We start from the raw sequence: 22,563 nt of genomic DNA on the forward strand, positions 1-22,563 counted from the left end.
GGCGACGGGGCGGGGCGGGGCGACGGCGGGGCGAGGCAACGGCGGCGGGCGCGGGGCGACGGCGCGGGGTGATGACGGGCTCGGGGCGGCGACAACGATGACGAATGGCCTGGGGGCGTCGGGGCGAATGGGAGGCGGTTGGCCAAAATTTCACAAGTGTTGGCTTATATAGCCAGAGCAATGGTCCCGGTTCGTGCTACGACCCGGGACTAATGCTCCCTTTAGTCCCGGTTGGTGCAATGAACCGGGACCAAAGGCCAATTTTCAGCAGCCGAAAGGGCGGGAAGCGAAGGCCATTGGTCCCGGTTGATGGCACCAACCGGTACTAAAGGGGGGCAATGGTCACGGTTGGTGCCACGAACCGTGACCAATGCCCCCTTTAGTCCCGGTTGGTGCCACCAACCGGGACCAATGGCCTTGTGCTGCCCCGCGCCCAAAAGTTTAGTCCCACATCGCTAGCTGAAGGGCGCCGGCACTGGTTTATAAGCGCTGGTGTGCCTCCCCATTCGAGCTCCTCTCTAATGCAGGCTTTCGGGCCTAAACTTGCTACTGCCTGTGGGCCTATTGGGCCTTCTGCGGGCCTGAATCCTGGCCCATGTAGGGTTTCTAGTCGTATTCAGGCCGTGGAGGCCCAGTAGGAGGCATTTTTTTTCTATTTATTTTTTATTTATACTTACAACTAAATACTTATAGTTTTTTAGTGATTTCTTTTTGATTTTAGGTCACAAAAATTATAAACTTTCTGTTAGTGCCATTAGTTTTAAATTTTGAAAGTTTAAATTTGAATTTTTAAAAATTTGTGTGAATCACTAGTTTATGAATAACTTTACTATAAAAATAGAATTTTTTTCTTCTTTGCTATTTATTTTTTATTTATACTTACAATTAAATACTTATAGTTTGATTTTAGGTCACAAAAATTATATTCTTTTTGCTATTGAAGAATATTATAGTTTTGATTGATTGATTGTTTTTATTTTCATAAAAGTTTTGTAGTTCATTCTGTTTGCTATTAATTCATTCTTTGAGCTAAATGACTCTGAAATTGGAAAGCATTTCAAAATGAACTCTGAAAAGGTTGAAAGTTGGCATGGTATCATCATTTCACCCACATAGCATGTTCCAAAAAGTAGAGAGGGTTACAACAAAAACTTGATGCACTTCATGTACAAAATGGACAATCACTTTCGAAGTATCAAAGTTTCGAACCATAAGACATGAAAGCATTTCAAATGAACTCTGAAAAAGTTGAAAGTTGGGATGGTATCATAATTTCACCCACATAGCATGTGCATGTACAAAACGGACAATGGTAGCATGTTCGTCTGTTACAAATTTGGCATGGTATCATCATAATAGTTGCGGGAGAAAGTCTTCACTTTTTCTTCGCTTGTGTCATTTGCTTATTGCGCCGTAACCATGGATAATCTTCATTGTTTATTAGGATGCTTGGGTCAGCCTTGACATTGAAGGGAGGAATTTCATGAAACTTTTCATAATCTTCAGACATGTCTGTCTTGCCGTCCACTCCCAGGATGTCCCTTTTTCCTGAAAGAACTATGTGGCGCTTTGGCTCATCGTATGATGTATTCACTTCCTTATCTTTTCTTTTTCTCGGTTTGGTAGACATGTCCTTCACATAGATAACCTGTGCCACATCATTGGCTAGGACGAACGGTTCGTCAGTGTACCCAAGATTTTTCAGATCCACTGTTGTCATTCCGTACTGTGGGTCTACCTGTACCCCGCTGCCTAACAGATTGACCCATTTGCACTTAAACAAAGGGACCTTAAAATCAGGTCCGTAGTCAAGTTCCCATGTGTCCACTATGTAACCATAATATGTGTCCTTTCCGCTCTCGGTTGCTGCATCAAAGCGGACACCGCTGTTTTGGTTGGTGCTCTTTTGATCTTGGGCGATCGTGTAAAATGTATTCCCATTTATCTCGTATCCTTTGTAAGTCAATACAGTCAAAGATGGTCCCCTTGACAACAAGTACAACTCATCACAAACTGTGTTGTCACCTCTGAGACGTGTTTCCAACCAGCTGCTGAAAGTCCTGATGTGTTCACATGTAATCCAGTCGTCGCACTGCTCCGGGTGTTTGGAGAGCAGACTATTCTTGTGTTCATCGACATACGGGGTCACCAAGGTAGAGTTCTGTAGAACTGTGTAGTGTGCTTGAGACCAAGAATATCCATCCCTGCATATTATTGAGTCTCTTCCAAGAGTGCATTTTCCAGTCAGTCTCCCCTCATACCGCGATTTAAGGAGACCTATCTTGTTAAGGCCAGGAATGAAGTCAACACAAAACCCGATAACATCCTCTGTTTGATGGCCCATGGAGATGCTTCCTTCTGGCCTAGCGCGGTTACGGACATATTTCTTTAGGACTCCCATGAACCTCTCAAAGGGGAAGATATTGTGTAGAAATACGGGCCCCAGGATGACAATCTTGTCGACTAGATGAACTAGGACGTGCGTCATGATATTGAAGAAGGATGGTGGGAACACCAGCTCGAAACTGACAAGACATTGCGCCACATCACTCCTTAGCCTTGGTACGATTTCTGGATCGATCACCTTCTGAGAGATTGCATTGAGGAATGCACATAGCTTCACAATGGCTAATCGGACATTTTCCGGTACAAGCCCCCTCAATGCAACCGGAAGCAGTTGCGTCATAATCACGTGGCAGTCATGAGACTTTAGGTTCTGAAACTTTTTCTCTGGCATATTTATTATTCCCTTTATATTTGACGAGAAGCCAGTCGTGACCTTCATACTGAGCAGGCATTCAAAGAAGATTTCTTTCTCTTCTTTCGTAAGAGCGTAGCTAGCAGGACCTTTATACTGCTTCGGAGGCATGTCGTCTTTTCCGTGCAAACGTTGCAGGTCCTCTCGTGCCTCAGGTGTATCTTTTGTCTTCCCATACACGCCCAAGAAGCCTAGCAGGTTCACGCAAAGGTTCTTCGTCACGTGCATCACGTCGATTGAGGAGCGGACCTCTAGGTCTTTCCAGTAGGGTAGGTCCCAAAATATAGATTTCTTCTTCCACATGGATGCTTGTCCCTCAGCGTCATTCGGAACAGCTAGTCCACCGGGACCCTTTCCAAAGATTACGTAGTGTAAATCATTGACCATAGAAAGCACGTGATCACCGGTGCGCATGGCGGGCTTCTTCCGGTGATCTGCCTCGCCTTTGAAATGCTTGCCTTTCTTTCGACATTGATGGTTGGTCGGAAGAAATCGACGATGGCCCAGGTACACATTCTTCCTGCATTTGTCCAGGTATATACTTTCAGTGTCATCTAAACAGTGCGTGCATGCATGGTATCCTTTGTTTGTCTGTCCTAAAAGGTTACTGAGAGCGGGCCAATCGTTGATGGTCACGAACAGCAACGCCTTAAGGTTAAATTCCTCCTGTCTGTGCTCATCCCACGTACGTACACCGTTTCCATTTCACAGCTGTAAAAGTTCTTCAACTAATGGCCTTAGGTACACATCAATTTCGTTGCCGGGTTGCTTAGGGCCTTGGATGAGAACTGGCATCGTAATGAACTTCCGCTTCATGCACATCCAAGCAGGAAGGTTATACATACATAGAGTCACGGGCCAGGTGCTGTGATTGCTGCTCTGCTCCCCGAAAGGATTAATGCCATCCGTGCTTAAAGCAAACCATACATTCCTTGGGTCCTTTGCAAACTCATCCCAGTACTTTCTCTCGATTTTTCTCCACTGCGACCCGTCAGCGGGTGCTCTCAACTTCCCGTCTTTCTTTCGGTTCTCACTGTGCCATCGCATCAACTTGGCATGCTCTTCGTTTCTGAACAGACGTTTCAACCGTGGTACTATAGGAGCATACCACATCACCTTCGCAGGAACCCTCTTCCCGAGGGGCTTGCCGTCAACATCACCAGGGTCATCTCGTCTGATCTTATACCGCAACGCACCGCATACCGGGCATGTGTTCAGATCCTTGTATGCACCGCGGTAGAGGATGCAGTCATTAGGGCATGCATGTATCTTCTCCACCTCCAATCCTAGAGGGCATACGACCTTCTTTGCTACGTATGTACTGTCGGGCAATTCGTTATCCTTTGGAAGCTTCTTCTTCAATATTTTCAGTAGCTTCTCAAATCCTTTGTCAGCCACAGCATTCTCTGCCTTCCACTGCAGCAATTCCAGTACGGTACCGAGCTTTGTGTTGCCATCTTGGCAATTGGGGTATAACCCTTTTTTGTGATCCTCTAACATGCGATCGAACTTCAGCTTCTCCTTTTGACTAATGCATTGCGTCCTTGCATCGACAATGACCCGGCGGAGATCATCATCATCGGGCACATCGTCTGGTTCCTCTTGATCTTCAGCAGCTTCACCCGTGGCAGCATCATTGGGCACATCGTCTGGTTCCTCTTGATCTTCACCAGCTCCCCCCGTTGCAGCATCACCGTATTCAGGGGGCACATAGTTGTCATCGTACTCTTCTTCTTCGTCGTCTTCCATCATAACCCCTATTCTCCGTGCCTCGTCCAAACATTATAGTGTGGCATGAAACCCTTGTAAAGCAGGTGGGAGTGAAGGATTTTCCGGTTAGAGTAAGACCTCGTATTCCCACATTCAGTGCATGGACAACACATAAAACCATTCTGCTCGTTTGCCTCAGCCGCATCGAGAAACTCATGCACGCCCTTAATGTACTCGCGGGTGTGTCTGTCACCGTACATCCATTGCCGGTTCATCTGCGTGCATTATATATAATTAAGTGTCCAAATTAATAGAAGTTCATCATCACATTAAAACCAAAGTGCATACATAGTTCTCATCTAACAACATATAGCTCTCCAGAGCATCTAATTAATTAAACCATACATTGAAACTATGTAAAACATTTCAATGCGAAAACAAATGCGATTATAATCGCAACCAAGGTAACAACTGATCCAACGGCATAATGATACCAAGCCTCGGTATGAATAACATATTTTCTAATCTTTCTAATCTTCAAGCGCATTGCATCCATCTTGATCTTGTGATCATCTACGACATCCGCAACATGCAACTCCAATATCATTTTCTCCTCCTCAATTTTTTTTATTTTTTCCTTCAACAAATTGTTTTCTTCTTCAACTAAATTTAACCTCTCGACAATAGGGTCGGTTGGCATTTCCGATTCACATACATCCTAGATAAATAAAATCTATGTCACGTTGGTCGGCATAATTTTCATAAACAATAAATGAACCAATAGTTATAAAGATAATATACATACCAAATCCGAATCATAGACAGGACGAGGGCCGACGGGGGCGGATACCAAAACCATCGCACTATATAAGATGCAATAATAAATGTAAGAAAATGATACAAGTATCTATCTAAACATACAAGTAAGAATATTTTTCCTTTCAGAAAGAAGATAAGAACAAGAGGCTCACCGCGGTGGTGTCGGTGATGAGATCGGCGCGGGTGATCGACGGCGGTGAAGACGGGGACGGGGCGTGACGGACCGCTAAATCTAGACAAATCTCGAGGAAAATGGAGCTTGGAGGTCGAGCTTCGAGAGGAGAAAGCTTAAGTAGTGTGGCTCGGGCATTCCATCGAACACCTCATGTGCACAGGAGGTGAGCTAGAGCACCACAAATCCCTCTCCCCCTCGGCCAGAAAAAACAGAGCACTGTGCTTTGCTCTTGCGCGAGGGGGTATATATAGGCACCTCATTGGTCCCAGTTGATGACATGAACCGGGACTAAAGGGAAGCCTTTTGTCCCGGTTCAAGCCACCAACCGGGACCAATGGTGGTGGGCCAGGAGCGAGGCCCATTGGTCCCGGTTCGTCCCACCAACCGGGACCAAAAGGTCCAGACGAACCGGGACCAATGGCCCACGTGGCCCGGCGCCCCCCTGGGCTCACGAACCGGGACCAATGCCCACATTGGTCCCGGTTCTAGACTGAACCGGGACTAATGGGCTGAGCCGGCCTGGACCATAGCCCTGTTTTCTACTAGTGCAAGTTGGGATTTTCTACAATGAACGGACTATATTTTTTCCACATGAAGCAAGGAAGGGAATAAATCTCAAAATCCATACAAATTCACATGACTCAATAAAATGGAGCCGGGGCAATCACTACCATTGCCTGAAGATGATCCTACTAGCTTCTCCTCCACGGCTTCTGCCGTGGTATCGACGGTGATGGCCTTGCCGTGATTGGGAACTGGAGTTTGACATGTTAAATATGGAAAAAATATTCTGGCAGCACCTTGCCGCTATTGCGGACTAGAGTTTGACTTGGACCCCGCCGCAGGGTTGCCAGCACCAGGTTGCCGCACGCATCGGCGACGAGAATAAGAATTCCGAGCGGCCGGAGTGACGATTGACATCGTGATGAAGAAAGGAAAAGACAAGCTGACAAAGCTCCAGGAGAAATAGGTTGTAGCACTGTTCCTATTGCGCCTACTGGAACACCGACAAATTAAGGTGCTGGCGCAGGCTGCACCTCCTCCATGGGGATGTTGTAGTGCGCTTGCTCCTGCTCCATGGTGAAGCCGGCATACACAAGAGGCGTGGGAGCCGTGGCGGTGTTGTCAGAGCATGTCTCCATCGTGGGGTCGTCCTTGTTGTCGGAGACCTTGGGCGAGCTGGCTGGCAAGCCAGCCTCGATCCGCCTGGCACGGCGGCTCTGCCAGGCTGCCAATAGGGCGGCTACCGCGTGCTTCATCTAAGTGAAAAGTCTCTCCGACAGAGCTTCGCCGCCTGCAGTCATTGCAGATGCAGTGCAAGTGAGGAGAACGGGGAGCGGCTTGTGTTGTGCAGTGGAGTTAGTCGGGCATGGCCGCGTTTAAATAGCGGATTCCGGTGAGGCCAGGTGTCCAAGCGCGTCAGTGCGCGGCGCCAGAGTGAGTTTCTCGGGCGGTGAGCCTGCTTAATGGCGACATACGGACGGATGGGCTTTCAACGGGTGTGGTAGATATCCGTCTTCTCCCGTCCAGTCACGCGTCTCCGACATTGAACAGGCGCAGACACCGGAGATGCGTCGCGGTAGGCGCCCTCGCCGGCTTGCCGCTTCAATGGCGAAGACAGTGAGAGGTCGCGTCCGTCCTGAGCCATCTTCAATGTGGAGCAGCGCGCTCTACAACAGCATGAATGCAGGCAGCTGGCAGAGGGCGGGAACGTGCACACGGGAGGGAGGAGGCGGTTTGGGTAGGCCAAGGCTTGGCAGCGGTCCGAACTCCCGCAAAGCCCCTCCACGTTTGTCCCCGGTTTGCGGGAAAAAGTACATCCGGACCGCGTCGCGGACCGATACAGGACCGCGTTGGATGGCTTCCACGGTCAGGACAGCGCGGTCTGGACGTATCCGGGCGGTTTACTTGTTGGTGTTGGAGATGCCCTTACCCAAAAAGTTCCTTTCTAGGAGGTTTTAAGAGTAAACAATAGGCAGAGGATGGCTAGCATCGATGCTTGCTCGAAGAACAAAACATAAATGATGAAGTTCCCAAGGTTGCTTCCTTGGAGGGGTTTTAAGACAAGATAGTAGGCTGTGTGGGCTGAAGAATTTTATCATCTTTCTCCATTTCGTCATGATTCTAGTCCGTTTTACTCATGTGATTGCTGTGATCGTATGTAATGAAGTGAGCACTTGCTAGGGTGGTAGATGATAAGCTCATCACATAGGTTACTTAAAGTTACTGGAACCAATTTATGTGTGTAACCAAGTACTCCCTCTATCCTAAAATTCTTGTCTTAGATTTGTCTAAATACGAATGTATCAAGTCACATTTTAGTATTAGATACACCAATATCTAAACTATTTAGGACAAGAATTTTGGGACGGAGGGAGTAGTGTTTTTTGCATCGAAACACCTATACGCAGGCAACCAAATAAAGGGCAGAAATTATTGCCTTGATGTAAGGGAGGCAATATGCAGGCTGACTATTGTGATCTATAGCTGGTAGGATATCTCTAGTACATGCCTGTCCGACTAATATGCCCTTGTTTATGATGTCCTTTTATCCCTTGCCAGTAGGTGTAAGGAAAACAACTGACTTCTATAAAGCAAGACTAGTATGGCAAGAGGATGAGGACAAAAAGAAATACCATTTGGTGAATTGGAGAGAATGTTGTCTCCCTAAAGATTGTGGGGGATTGGGAATTTTAAACATGGAAATTATGAACATAGCTTTGCTTGTAAAATGGTTTTAAAAAATGGAAAATGACGAAGGGTTATGGCAAACTATTTTGTTTGGCAAATACATACCTGATGAGTGTATATCCAGAGTTAAGAAAAAGCAGGGAGACTCCCAGTTCTGGACTAGTTTCCTAAAAGTTAAGGACATATTTTACAAGTATGCTAAGAAAAAGTTAGGGGACGGGAAAGGTACTAGGTTCTGGGAAGATATTTGGGTGGATGATCATGCTTTAAAAGATGACTGCCCCAGATCAAAAGGATGGCATGTGTTTAGATTTAGGAGAGCTTTGTATGGAGAAACTTCGAAACTATGAAATAGCTTTAAAAAATAGGTGTGAAGAGGTTGAAATGGGTGAGGGTAGAGATAGAATTTAATGGACTCTTACTGGAGATAAAAAAATTCTCAGTGAAGTCCTTATATAGGTAAATGGTCACTGAAAATTGCAACTATCTGATAGATGCTGTGGATCACTAGGCTAGATTAGATCGGTGGTTTGCTGTGGTTTACCTTCTCCATAGGTGGATGAACCCACCGAAGTGGCCATGGTGGATGGCTACCGGTGATGGCAGAGAGTAGCGGTGGCGGTGCTTCCCATCAGCACTACACTAACCCTAGATCGGTAGGGATGTAGGTGGGGTGTACGGCGCTGCAACGAATCTCATGATGTGAGCCGCCGGCCCCCACCTCTTTATATAGTGCAGGTGACAGGGGCCCGTCACCCATAGTGGGTTGAGTGCCCCCGATCAGGGCGCGGATCTAAGGGCCCGCTGGGCCGTTGGGCCCACGCAGTGGAGATCATCCTAACACTATGCACACAAAAATTTGTGGAAGGTGAAGGTTCCTGCAAAAATCAAAGTGCTTCTTTGGCTGATGAATAGGAAAAGCATTTTAACTAAAGATTCTTTGATTAGAAGAGGGTGGAGAGGATCTAAGGAATGTGTACTTCGTGGTAGAGAGGAACAGATAGATCACCTGTGCTTTACTTGTTCGCCGGCGACATTGTTATCGAGCTTATTAAAATGTGCTTTTGGACTAAGAACCACTCCCACTTCAGGTGAGGAATGCTTTGGGATTTGGATCAAAACTTTTAGGAAAACAGAACATAAATTAGTTCTGGTAAGGTTGTCGGCTATGCTCTGGGCTATTTGGAAAAGTCATAATGCAATTATCTTTGAAAACAAAAATTATACTGATCCTATGACACTTATCCAAATGATGACATACTGGAGTGTGGCATGGCCTATTTTGCAGGTAAAGGACCGAAGCAAAAAAAAAGGAGCTGGAGCTGGGCTCAAAGCTTCACAAACGAGTAACAAGTGAAGTTTACAAGTCAGCGCAGGGGTGGAGATATAACATGCCTAGGTTACATGAAGCTTGAGGAGTCAGGCTGGGCAGGGATGCATCTTCACTTCGAATGCAGCCGCTGATTAGTTCAGGCTTGCCTCTGCTATGGATTTTAGCTGCTTTTGATGTTCTCTGCTAGACTTGTAATCGACAGGACCTTTCCCGTTTATCTTGGCTTGGACGTGGTGGTGACATTTCCCTATGTTGGGGTGCGCCAAGCTGGGCAGTAGTTATGCCTGTTTCGGTTCATGTTGCATCTAGTAGTAGTCTGGTAGCTGTTGTTGGTCCTCTTTTAAGACTCGTGCTTGTAGCTCGCTTTTGGTTTCCCAAATGGAATTCGAAGGGGAAACCCCTCTTTGATAAAAAATGACAAATGCAAGCACCAAACAATCGAACTATGGTTTTCAGCCTACATTATTTCAGCCAGACTCCTATGAGCCACAGATGCAAATATGAAAGATATATAAGTTCAGGTAACCAACGCATCCTTAGGGCTCCTTTGATTCAAAGGAATTCAATAGGATATTTGAAGGATTGAAATTCTTTGGAATTTTCTCTATGTTTGTCCTTTGATTCATAGGATTAAATCCCATAGGAATTTTTCCTTTGAAATCTTTTGTACTACATTTTATAGGAAATCTAACATCCACTCCAACCTCTTTTTACAATTTGTTTACTTTTCATGTGAAATCAAACACTCCTTACTAATTCTATAGGATTCAAGTGGCATGACACTCCAATCCTTACTTTTCCTATTTCTACACTTTCAAAATCGTGCGAATCAAAGAGGCCCTTAACCATGCTCTAAAGACGGTGAGACAGACGGGCTCAAGCTAAGGCTTCAGCCGGCCCCGCTCTAGGTAGAGAGAAAGGCGAAAGCGAGACGTAGCGATACGTTGTCCTCCGCAAAGGGGAGGCGAATATGACGAGCAAAGCCGCTACCACTTTCCCATAAAGCCATGCTAGTTGATACACTTACACGAGAAAGGAATAAAACAGGATCAGATCGAGACACCGATATGATCATCACACAGCAAGCTCCTCGATCCTTCACATTCAGTGCAGGTTAGCATCCTATCCAAGTACAATATTACCCAACTTTCTTGTAGCACAAAGCAATGGCAAATGCAAAGGTTCCCAAAGGTTCCATGCTTCTTTTTCAAGGCATGCATGCATCCCCATTAATCCCAAAATCAAGCGCTAATGAACTTGTTTAGCCCATACAGAAAATGAAGTGCGTGTAACTTGGAATGAACTTGCTTAGCTCGATCAAGATCTCTAGCTTGATTAGCTTGCTAGCTAGCTAGCCCATTTCTCCAAGCAGCAACCGTACTACTTCAATGCGAACACACCACCGCTTAGGCCCAGCTGCAAGCATGCATGCAGCAGCAAATCTGTGAGCTGTGTGGCTCACCACAATAACTAAAGCTAGCCAGCTACTCGGTGCTGCAATATGCTATGCCTGCCCTACGAGTGGAATGGCTAGTCTGGCTTAATTTTAGCATGTCACCGCGATGCACCGCACGTAGAGCTAAACTAGGTGGTTCCACCGAAAGGAACGGCTCGCTACACGTCGACGTCCGCCTCCAGGCCGTTGCCGGCCACGAGGCGCCTCATCTCCTCCTGCTCCTCCCCCTCGGTGGCCGTCGCCGTCGTGTCCGCGCCGGTGCCGGTCAGCTTCCGCGCGCGCATGGCCTCGACGCGCCAGTCGGTGCGCCACACGACGGCGACCAGCACCAGAGCCACGCAGGCGGCCTGCGCGGACAGCAGCCCGTACCACAGCCCGCGGAACCCGGACAACGGCCCGTGCCCGAACGCCAGCAGCACCGCCACTGGCGTGCCGACGAGGTAGAAGGAGAGCAGGTTGATGCGGGCGCCCACGGCGGGCCTGGCCGTGCCGCGCAGCACGCCGCACCCCGTGGTCTGCGGGCAGTTGCCCAGCTCGCACAGCCCCAGCAGCGGCATCGCCGCCGACGCCAGCAGCACCACCGACGGCTCCCGGGTGAAGAGCGACACCCACTGCGCGCTGAAGGCCGCCGTCCACGCCACGTGCGCGAGGCCCACGCCCGCTGCGCACCACAGCGCCACCGTCGCCGCCATCCGCGCACGCCGCGGCTTCCCGGCGCCGAGCTCGTTGCCCACCTGCATGCATCCACCCACCCACCATGCAAGTCAGAAAAACCACCATGCATGCCCTGCTCAAGCTCAACAAGCTCGATCGATTAACACAAACACAGAAATGGTGTGCACTGCAGAAACAAACAGTGCCCACAGTGGAGTGAGGAGCTGGTCTTGTCTTTTCCGGCAACTGAGCAGTGGGAGCACTGCTGCCGCATGTGGCCCGGCGGCTAGCTACTGCAGCGGCCATTGATTGGTCAACTCAGCTGCTATGTGTGCACAGTGGTGCAATTGTGTGCGTGCTGCCACGAAGAGACCAGACGAGGCCATGCCATGGACCAGTGGAAGAAGAAGAAAGCAAGCAAAGCTTTTACTACCACTACGAACCTTGTCGTTTCTGTGTCTCGTCGCTGTAACTAGTAAAACTAAACTTTTCACCCGCACTATTTTACCTGGGGTAAAAACAGCAGCTGTCTAGTCTAGCTACCTGGGAATCTACCTAAGGCTATCTTTGGTTCATAGGATAGGAATTACATATAGGGATAGGAATTACATAGGAAATGAGGTGCATGCATCCTAAATCCTATGAAGTGCTCAACCATAGGAAAAGAAAATTGAATGCCATTTGGTTCAAAGGATGGGAACACACATAGGAAACATAAAGAAATAATATTTTAATTTGAAGCAAGTAGCCGTTGCCTTGAAGGTCACGGATAAAAGATGAATTCATGCTATTTGACTTCCTACCATGGAAGCAGGAAGAGAAAAAAATAATAATTGAACGAGTACAGGTTATACATATGCAGCGAGTAGCAAATTCATCTTTGACTCTTAGAGCAAAAAACATAATGTTACTGCAGGAAAGACGAATCCATAATGTTACTGCAGTGGAGGAGCCACCTCCCAGCGACCCAAAATCACGCCTAAACAATGGAATTATGTATGGGTCAGAAGCAATATTTCCACGGGCAAATGGCAGCTCACAGTGAGTTAAAGTTAGTCTTGTCCAGGTTCCACTCACGGGCTGGCTCCGCCGTTGTTCTTTACAATTCACTGCAGATTGGGCAACGTGATGTTGATTCTAATTAGAGCGTCTAATTTTCTAGGCCGGCTGGTCGGCGGTAGATGCTCTCCAGCTTGCCGATGGTTGCTGCTCGCCGTCCGGATGTGGCCGCATCGCTCGGCCGTCAGCTGCCGTCCTCGCCGCCGATCGATCTTCAAAAAAAATGCGAGGGAGCAGCGGCCGACCCGCACGTTGTTCGTGCCAGGAAGTTTTCCAAGAGGTCGGACCTCTTTTTTGTTTTCCTGTGAAACGTGCAGGGAAGGAAGAAATCCTGTACAGGAATAGGATGCCATTCCTTTAAACCAAAGGCATCTAAAGGATTTTTTCCTACAAAAATCCTATTCTTCAAAATTTCTTTAAAAATCCTGTGAACCAAAGGAGGCCTAAGAAAGGAACGTGGGAGTGTGTCTTTTGGGACTCAGAATATATGTCAGTTTTTCCTTTTTCTTAGGGGAATATATGGCAGTTAATTCTGTCCAAATATTCCGTCTACCCGATTAGGTGCGTTTTTTAGGTAATTTTTTCAATGTTATGCTCTAAATACTAGAGTATGCAGTATGTAGACAAATTAAACATTTTTTTCAACTGAAAAGAGAGGAAAATATGTAGGTAGCACGCCCAAGCTCAACTACGTACTATACGTCTAGCAGCTATATAGTTGCAAGATATTTTGTGGTTCAACGGAAGCATGGCAACATTTATTTTGCCGTTTTGGAAGTAGGTCTAGGGCAAATGTGTGGAGCTAGCCTAGCTAAGCAAGTGTGTGCGGTGCATCCAACTTTTGTTCTGACTGATATTGAATGAAACTATGTTTTGACAAGAGTAGCTCAAAGCAGCTAGACAGACTTGGGTGTCTCCCAAAAACAAGCTCACATCTTCGAAGTGTTAAAGAACCCAATATACAGGATGTTTTGACAGAGTTTAGCTCAAGAAAATCGGATTTTCTTTTAAAAGAGCATGCATGCAGGGCAAAGAAATCTTCATTTCCGAAAACAGATGGTACAAAGTGACCCAAAATATGGCGTAAAAAATGGAGGAAAAAATTAAGCTTGGTCTCGTAAATCATGCATGGGACCAAAAACGGAAGTGAATATCGGTCGCGTATCATGCAAAACAGAAGGTGCAAAAAAAAAAAGGAAAGAGAGCACCAGAAAATGTGTGAGCAAGAGGGATGTGCCGGCACAACCTACGTATGATACGTCGGATGATGATGCATGCTCACAACAAACTCATCATCACCAGCAATATAACAACCTCTCGCCCACATCACTAACGGATCGGTCGATCGATGCGATGCGATGTGATTGAAACCCCAAAAGGAATTTTGCAGTTGGGTGATCGACACGAATCAAAATAATAATAATTCTTTGTGGAAAGTTGATGACAATGGCGGGCAAGTGTTCATTTCACGAATCAAAGATTTTTTTTCCTTTTGGAAAGTTGACACCAATGGCGGGCTAGTGTCCTTTCCTAATCTTATTCTTACCCGGGTGGAGACGCAGGCGGCGAGCGCCATGGGCACGGTGTACATCAGGCTGGTTGTCTGGATGAGGACTCCCGCGGCGCCGACGGCGGCGGTGGGGTTGGCAAGGTAGCCGGCGAGCACGGTGACGACCTCGTACCACCACCACTCGAGGCAGACGCCGATGCAGCTGGGCACGGCGAGGCGGACGAGGCCGCCGAGCCCGCTGGCTACGGCGGCGGGCCGCGCGAAGCCCCTCCACGTGTCGTCGCACGCACCCGCCCAGCGGACGTAGGCGAGCAGGAAGAGCACCATGTTTGTGTTTGTGAGCGCCTGCGCTGCCGCGACGCCGCGCACGCCGAAGCCCATGCGGAAGACGAGGAGAAAGTTGAGCGGGATGTGCAGCGCGACGGCGGCGGCGGAGCAGGCGGCCATGGGCTTGGTGATGCCCTGGGACCTAAGGTAGACGCGGAGCGGCTGGAGCACGGCCAGCGCGGCGAGGTCCGGGAGCGCCCACGCGGCGTATGCGGCGGCGGAGGCGGAGATGGCTGGGTCCTGGCCGAGCGCGACCAGGATGGGGCCGACGTTGAGCCAGAGCAGCGCGATGGGGACGGCGGCGATGGCGAGCAGCAGCACGGCGCGGTGGAGGGAGAGCGTGAGCAGGTCGTAGTTGCGGGAGCCGTAGGCCTGCGCGCAGAGCGGCTCCAACCCGGACGCGAGGCCGAAGAGCACACTGTGGCCAGTGATGTTGGTGAGCCCGATCGCGAGCGCGCCGCCGGCGAGGTCAAGCGGGCCGAGGCGGCCCAGGCAGAGCACGGACACCATGGCGCGCAGGTACACCACGCAGTTGAGCGCTGTGATCGGCGCCGCCATGCGCCACAGCTCCCGCAGCTCCTCCGCCGCCGAAGGGTTGTCGTCGCCGCCGTCCACGTGGCTGCCTTGGCCGCCCTTGCTTCCGTTCTCCTGCTGCTTCTTCGCCTGGAGCGGGATGGCCATGTCGGCGCCTCTTTCTTGGCTGGCTAGCCGGTGTTTGCTGTCGTTGCCGAGGCAGGGCAGAGGCGGCGCGCGCCCGAGAAGAGGAGGAGGCAGGGAAGGACTAGTGCGCGCTGATGGGAGGCGAGGGAGCGACGAATGGTGTTTCGTTTCCGGCAGGGCTCGCTTCCCTCCCCTGTATCTGTATGTATACGAACGACTCTTGGGATTTGGCTGTAAATATGACCGCGCAGACGTGCGGTGTACTCAGTAGGAACGAACGCGTTACTGGTCTGCCATGAAAGACGCTGCAGTTTCCAGAGTCCTCGTTATTGTATCTCTACGTATACCACTGCCGCCGCAAACGCAGATATGAACCTGTGGGCAGTGTGGCGTTACTGGTGCACTGAGCGCGCGAAACACATTGGTTCTTTTTGCAATTCAATGGGACCTGTATAAGTCTGCGTTGTCGGGACATCCAAATTCCGGTATTTTGAAAACAAACGTGTGGGAGTTTTACCAGAGTCGAACATGTAATTGACCAATCACATGCATGGTTTCTCTCTTCTCTCTCCTTCCATTAGCATATGCATGGTTCCCTCTTCTCTCTCTCCTTCCAGCACACAAATATTCCACCACATGCATGGTCGATGTACCTTTTCTTCTCCCAGCCGGATAATTTGCAATTAGCGTTGGATCGCGCTCTTCCGTATCATGTCGGCGGACCACGTCCGTACACAAAAACAGACATATATCAAAGGAATTTGCTGTCTGCGTTGGAAATCAAGTCAAATCTCACTAAATCAAATCTTAAGAAAATCTCAACTAAATCCAAACTTTTCATGCCTTTCATTACTTCTACCCAAATCAAGTCAAATCTTACCAAAAACATCAACTATAATCAAAGTTGTTCGGCTCATTTGACGTGTGCGCGTGTTTTTAGTTTCCTTTTTTATTCTATGTTTCCTTTTTTGGTTTCTTTTTTCTGTTTTATCTCTACTCCTAAAGAAGGAGTTGCACTAGTAGAATAGAGGGCTTTGGTTCAGGCCGGGTCGGCCCATTAGTCCCGGTTCAGTCCAGAACCGGGACCCATGGGGGCATTGGTCCTGGTTCGTGAGGCCAGGGGCCTGCCGGGCCTCGTGGGGGCATTGGTCCCGGTTCGTCTGGCCCCTTTGGTCCCGGTTGGTGGGACGAACCGGGACCAATGGGCCTCGCTCCTGGCCCACCATCATTGGTCCCGGTTGGTGGCTTGAACCGGGACAACAGGTTTCCCTTTAGTCCCGGTTCATGCTACGAACCGAGACCAATGAGGTGCCTATATATACCCCTCGCCCACGAGCAGAGCACTCTAGTGCTCTGTTTTTCTCTGGCCGGCGAGGGAGGGCTTTGTGGTGCTCTAGCTCACCTCCTATGCACATGAGATGTTCGATGAAATGCCCGAGCCACACTAGTTAAGCTTTCTCTCGAAGCTCGACCTCAAAACTTCATTTTCCTCGAGATTTGTCTAGATTTAGCGGCCCGTCACGTCTCATTCCCATCTTCACCGCCGTCGATCGCCCGCGCCGATCTCGTCGCCGGCACCACCATGGTGAGCCTCTTGTTCTTATCTTCTTTCTGAAAGAAAAAAAATTCTTACTTTAGATAGATACTTGTCTAATTTTCTTACTTTTATTATTGCTTGTTATTATATAGTGCGATGGTTTTGGTATCCACCCCCGTCGGCCCTCGTCCTGGCTATGATTCGGATATGGTATATATTATCTTTTTATAACTATTTGGTTCATTTATTGTTTATGACAATTATGCCGACCAACGTGACATAGATTTTATTTATGTAGGAGGTAGTTGAACCGGAAATTCCAACCGACCCTATTGTCGAGAGGTTAAATTTAGTTGAAGAAGAAAACAATTACTTGAAGGAAAAAATAAAAAAAATTGAGGAGGAGAAGATGATATTGGAGTTGCATGTTGCGGATGTCGTCGATGATCACAAGATCAAGATGGATGCAATGCGGTTGAAGATGAGAATGATTAGAAAATATGCCATTTATACCGAGGCTTGGTATCATTATGCTGTTGGATCAATTGTTACCTTGGTTGCGATTATGATCACATTTGTTTTCGCATTGAAATGTTTTACATAGTTTCAATGTATGGTTTAATTAATTAGATGCTCTGAAGAGCTATATGTTGTTAGATGAGAACTATGTATGTACTTTGGTTTTAATGTGATGATGAACTTCTATTAATTTGGTCACTTAATTATCTATTCATGATGTTCTGTAATGGTTTTTGACACACTTAATTATATATAATGCATGCAGATGAACCGGCAATGGATGTACGGTGATAGACACACCTCCGAGTACATTAAGGGCGTGCATGATTTTCTCGAAGTGGCTGAGGCAAACAAGCATAATGGTTTTATGTGTTGTCCATGCCCTAAATGTGGGAATACAAAGTCTTACTCTGACCAGAAAATCCTTCATACCCACCTGCTTTACAATGGTTTCATGCCACACTATAATGTTTGGACGAGGCACAGAGAAATAGGGGTTATGATGGAAGACGGTGAAGAAGAAGAGGACGATGAAAACTATGTGCCCCTGAATACGGTGATGCTACAACGGGGGAAGCTGCTGAAGATCAAGAGGAACCAGACGATGTGCCCAATGATGTTGCAACGGGGGAAGCTGCTGAAGATCAAGAGGAACCAGACGATGTGCCCGATGATGATGATCTCCGCCGGGTCATTGTCGATGCAAGGACGCAATGCGAAAGTCAAAAGGAGAAGCTGAAGTTCGATCGCATGTTAGAGGATCACAAAAAAGGGCTCTACCCCGATTGCGAAGATGGCAACACAAAGCTCGGTACCGTACTGGAATTGCTGCAGTGGAAGGCAGAGAATGCTATGGCTGACAAAGGATTTGAGAAGCTACTGAAAATATTAAATAAGAAGCTTCCAAAGGATAAAGAATTGCCTGACAGTACATACGCAACAAAGAAGGTCGTATGCCCTCTAGGATTGGAGATGCAGAAGATACATGCATGCCCTAATCACTGCATCCTCTACCGCAGTGCGTACAAGGATCTGAACGCATGTCCGGTATGCGGTGCATTGCGGTATAAGATCAGACGAGATGACCCTGGTGATGTTGACGGCGAGCCCCCCAGGAAGAGGGTTCCTGCGAAGGTGATGCGGTATGCTCCTATAATACCACAGTTGAAACGTCTGTTCAGAAACGAAGAGCATGCCAAGTTGATGCGATGGCACAGTGAGGACCGTAAGAAAGACGGGAAGTTGAGAGCACCCGCTGACGGGTCGCAGTGGAGAAAATTCGAGAGAAAGTACTGGCCTGAGTTTGCAAGTGACCTAAGGAACATATGGTTTGGTTTAAGCACGGATGGCATTAATCCTTTCGGGGAGCACAGCAGCAATCACAACACCTGGCTCGTGACTCTATGTATGTATGACCTTCCTCCTTGGATGTGCATGAAGCGGAAGTTCATTATGATTCCAGTTCTCGTCCAAGGCCCTAAGTAACCCGACAATGACATTGATGTGTTCCTAAGGCCATTAGTTGAAGAACGTTTACAGCTGTGAAATGGAAACGGTGTATGTACGTGGGATGAGCACAAACATGAGGAATTTAAACTACATGTGTTGCTGTTTGTAACCATCAACGATTGGCCTGCTCTCGGTAACCTTTCAGGACAGACAAACAAGGGATACCACGCATGCACGCACTGTTTAGATGAAACTGAAAGTATATACCTGGACAAATGCAGAAAGAATGTGTATCTGGGCCATCGTCGATTTCTTCCGACCCTCCATCAATGTCGAAAGAAAGGCAAGCATTTCAAAGGCGAGGCAGATCACCGGAAGAATCCCGCCATGCGTACCGGTGATCACGTACTTGCTATGGTCAATGATTTACACGTAATCTTTGGAAAGGGTCCCGACGGACTAGCTGTTCCGAATGACGCTGAGGGACACGCACCCATGTGGAAGAAGAAATCTATATTTTGGGACCTACCCTACTGGAAAGACCTAGAGGTCCGCTCTTCAATCAACGTGATGCACGTGACGAAGAACCTTTGCATGAACCTGCTAGGCTTCTTGGGCGTGTATGGGAAGACAAGAGATACACCTGAGTCACGAGAGGACCTGCAACGTTTGCACGAAAAAGACGGCATGCCTCTGAAGCCGTATGAAGGTCCTGCCAGCTACGCTCTTACGAAAGAAGAGAAAAAAATCTTCTTTGAATGCCTACTCAGTATGAAGGTCACGACTGGCTTCTCGTCGAATATAAAGGGAATAATAAATATGCCAGAGAAAAAGTTCCAGAACCTAAAGTCTCATGACTGCCATGTGATTATGACGCAACTGCTTCCGGTTGCATTGAGGGGGATTCTACCGGAAAACGTCTGATTAGCCATTGTGAAGCTATGTGCATTCCTCAATGCAATCTCTCAGAAGGTGATCGATCCAGAAATCGTACCAAGGCTAAGGAGTGATGTGGCGCAATGTCTTGTCAGTTTCAAGCTGGTGTTCCCACCATCCTTCTTCAATATCATGATGCACGTCCTAGTTCATCTAGTCGACGAGATTGTCATCCTGGGGCCCGTATTTCTACACAATATGTTCCCCTTTGAGAGGTTCATGGGAGTCCTAAAGAAATATGTCCGTAACCGCGCTAGGCCAGAAGGAAGGATCTCCATGGGCCATCAAACAGAGGATGTTATCGGGTTTTGTGTTGACTTCATTCCTGGCCTTAACAAGATAGGTCTCCCTAAATCGCAGTATGAGGGGAGACTGACTGGAAAAGGCACTCTTGGAAGAGACTCAATAATATGCAGGGACGGATATTCTTGGTCTCAAGCACACTACACAGTTCTACAGAACTCTACCTTGGTGACCCCGTATGTCGATGAACACAAGAACAGTCTGCTCTCCAAACACCCGGAGCAGTGCGATGACTGGATTACATGTGAACACATCAGGACTTTCAGCAGTTGGTTGGAAACACGTCTCAAAGGTGACAACACTGTTTGTGATGAGCTGTACTTGTTGTCCAGGGGACCATCTTTGACTGTATTGACTTACAAAGGATACGAGATAAATGGGAATACATTTTACACGATTGCCCAAGATCAAAAGAGCACCAACCAAAACAGTGATGTCCGCTTTGATGCAGCAACCGAGAGGGGAAATGACACATATTATGGTTACATAGTGGACATATGAGAACTTGACTACGGACATGATTTTAAGGTCCCTTTGTTTAAGTGCAAATGGGTCAATCTGTCAGGAGGCAGGGTACAGGTAGACCCACATTACGGAATGACAACACTGGATCTGAAAAATCTTGGGTACACTGACGAACCGTTCGTCCTAGCCAATGATGTGGCACAGGTTATCTATGTGAAGGACATGTCTACCAAACCGAGAAAAAGAAAAGATAAGGAAGCGAATACATCATACGATGAGCCAAAGCGCCACATAGTTCTTTCAGGAAAAAGGGACATCGTGGGAGTGGAGGGCAAGACAAACATGTCTGAAGATTATGAAAAGTTTCATGAAATTCCTCCCTTCAAAGTCAAGGCTGACCCAAGCATCCTAATAAATGATGAAGATTATCCATGGTTACGGCGCAATAAGCAAATGAAACAAGCGAAGAAAAAGTGAAGACTTTCTCCCGCAACTATTATGATGATACCATGCCAACTTTGTAACAGACGACTATGATACCATTGTCCGTTTCGTACATGCACATGCTTTGTGGGTAAAATTATGATACCATGCCAACTTTCAACTTTTTTAGAGTTCATTTGAAATGCTTTAATGTCTTATGGTTCGGCCCCCGTAATACCATTATTCAAATTTGAAAACTAATGGCACTAACAGAAAGTTTATAATTTTTCTAAAACTAATGGCACTAACAGAAAGTATATAATTTTTCTGACCTAAAAGCAAAAAAAATTAAAAAATAAAATAAAAGAAAATAAATAATGCAAAAAACAAAACAAAAAAACTGGAAAAATATATTTTTATAGTAAAGTTAATCACAAACTTGTGATTCACACAAATTTCAAAGAATTAAAATTTTAACTACTCAAATTTGAAAACTAATGGCACTAACAGAAAGTTTATAATTTTTCTAAAACTAATGGCACTAACAGAAAGTTTATAATTTTTCTGACCTAAAAGCAAAAAGAATTAAAAAATAAAGCAAAAAATAACAGAAAATAAATAATGCAAAAAACAAAAACAAAAAACTAGGAAACACTATTTTTATAGTAAATTTAATCACAAACTTCTGATTCACGCAAATAACAAAGAATTCAAATTTGAACTATTCAAATTTCAAAACTAATGGCACTAACAGAAAGTTTATAATTTTTGTGACCTAAAATAAAAATAATTTAAAATAAACTTTAATAATATAAATAAAAATAGAAACAATAATTATTTTGTTGTAAGTAGAAACAAAATAAAATAAATAAAGCAACAAAAAAAGTGCCACCTACTAGGCCCCCACGGCCTGAATACGACTAGAAACCCTACCATGGGCCAGGATTCAGGCCCGCAGGGGGCCCAATAGGCCTACAGGCACACATCGTACGGTTAGGCCCGAAAGCCTACAATTGAGAGGAGCTCGAGAGGGTGGGCGCAGCAGCGCTTATAAACCACTCTCGAGCTCTCTCAGCTAGCGAGGTGCTACTAAACTTTTGACGCGGGCAGCACAAGGCCTTTGGTCCCGGTTGGTACCACCAACCGGGACTAAAGGGGGCATTGGTCCCGGTTCGTGGCACCAACCGGGACCAATGCGCCTCGCCCCTGGCCCATGACCATTAGTCCCGGTTTATGCCACAAACCGGGACTAAAGGGTTGGTCCTCGTTGCGGTCAGAGTTTAGTCCCACCTCACCAACCGAAGGGCGCTCACACCGGTTTATAAGCCCTTCCCTCTCTGCCTTGTTGAGCTCCTCTCAAAGTGAAAATAGATGCCCTTATACAGGAAATTTGACCTAAATTCAGAGTGAATTTCTCTGAATTTCATAGAAATTTACTATGAATTTAGGTTGAACTTTCTCTATAAGCGCATCTATGCTCATTTATTTTTTTACTAAAGTTAATCACAAACTTGTGATTCACACAAATTTCAAAGAATTCAAATTTTAACTATTCAAATTGAAAACTAATGGCACTAACAAAGAGTTTATAATTTTTCTAAAACTAATGGCACTAACAGAAAGTTTATAATTTTTCTGACCTAAAAGCAAAAAGAATTAAAAAATAAAGCAAAAAATAAAAGAAAATAAATAATGCAAAAAACAAATCAAAAAATGAAAAAAAAAACTATTTTTATAGTAAAGTTAATCACAAACTTGTGATTCACTCAAATTTCAAAG

General features: G+C 46.7%; 1 protein-coding gene across 1 annotated transcript; it reads right to left on the bottom strand.

Moving 5' to 3' along the window:
- Nucleotides 1–10,655: 10,655 nt before the first annotated feature.
- On the bottom strand, nucleotides 10,656–15,446 carry LOC119287504 (protein DETOXIFICATION 54-like). Its single transcript, XM_037567057.1, has 2 exons — nucleotides 14,202–15,446; nucleotides 10,656–11,676 (listed from the first exon to the last, which is right to left on the bottom strand). Exons 1-2 carry the CDS (start codon nucleotides 15,171–15,173, stop codon nucleotides 11,101–11,103), a joined length of 1,548 nt encoding a protein of 515 aa, XP_037422954.1. The 5' UTR covers nucleotides 15,174–15,446; the 3' UTR covers nucleotides 10,656–11,100.
- Between the last annotated feature and the right edge of the window lie 7,117 nt (nucleotides 15,447–22,563).

Source organism: Triticum dicoccoides, chromosome 4A (assembly GCF_002162155.2).
Source record: "Triticum dicoccoides isolate Atlit2015 ecotype Zavitan chromosome 4A, WEW_v2.0, whole genome shotgun sequence".
NCBI classification, from domain to species: domain Eukaryota; kingdom Viridiplantae; phylum Streptophyta; class Magnoliopsida; order Poales; family Poaceae; genus Triticum; species Triticum dicoccoides.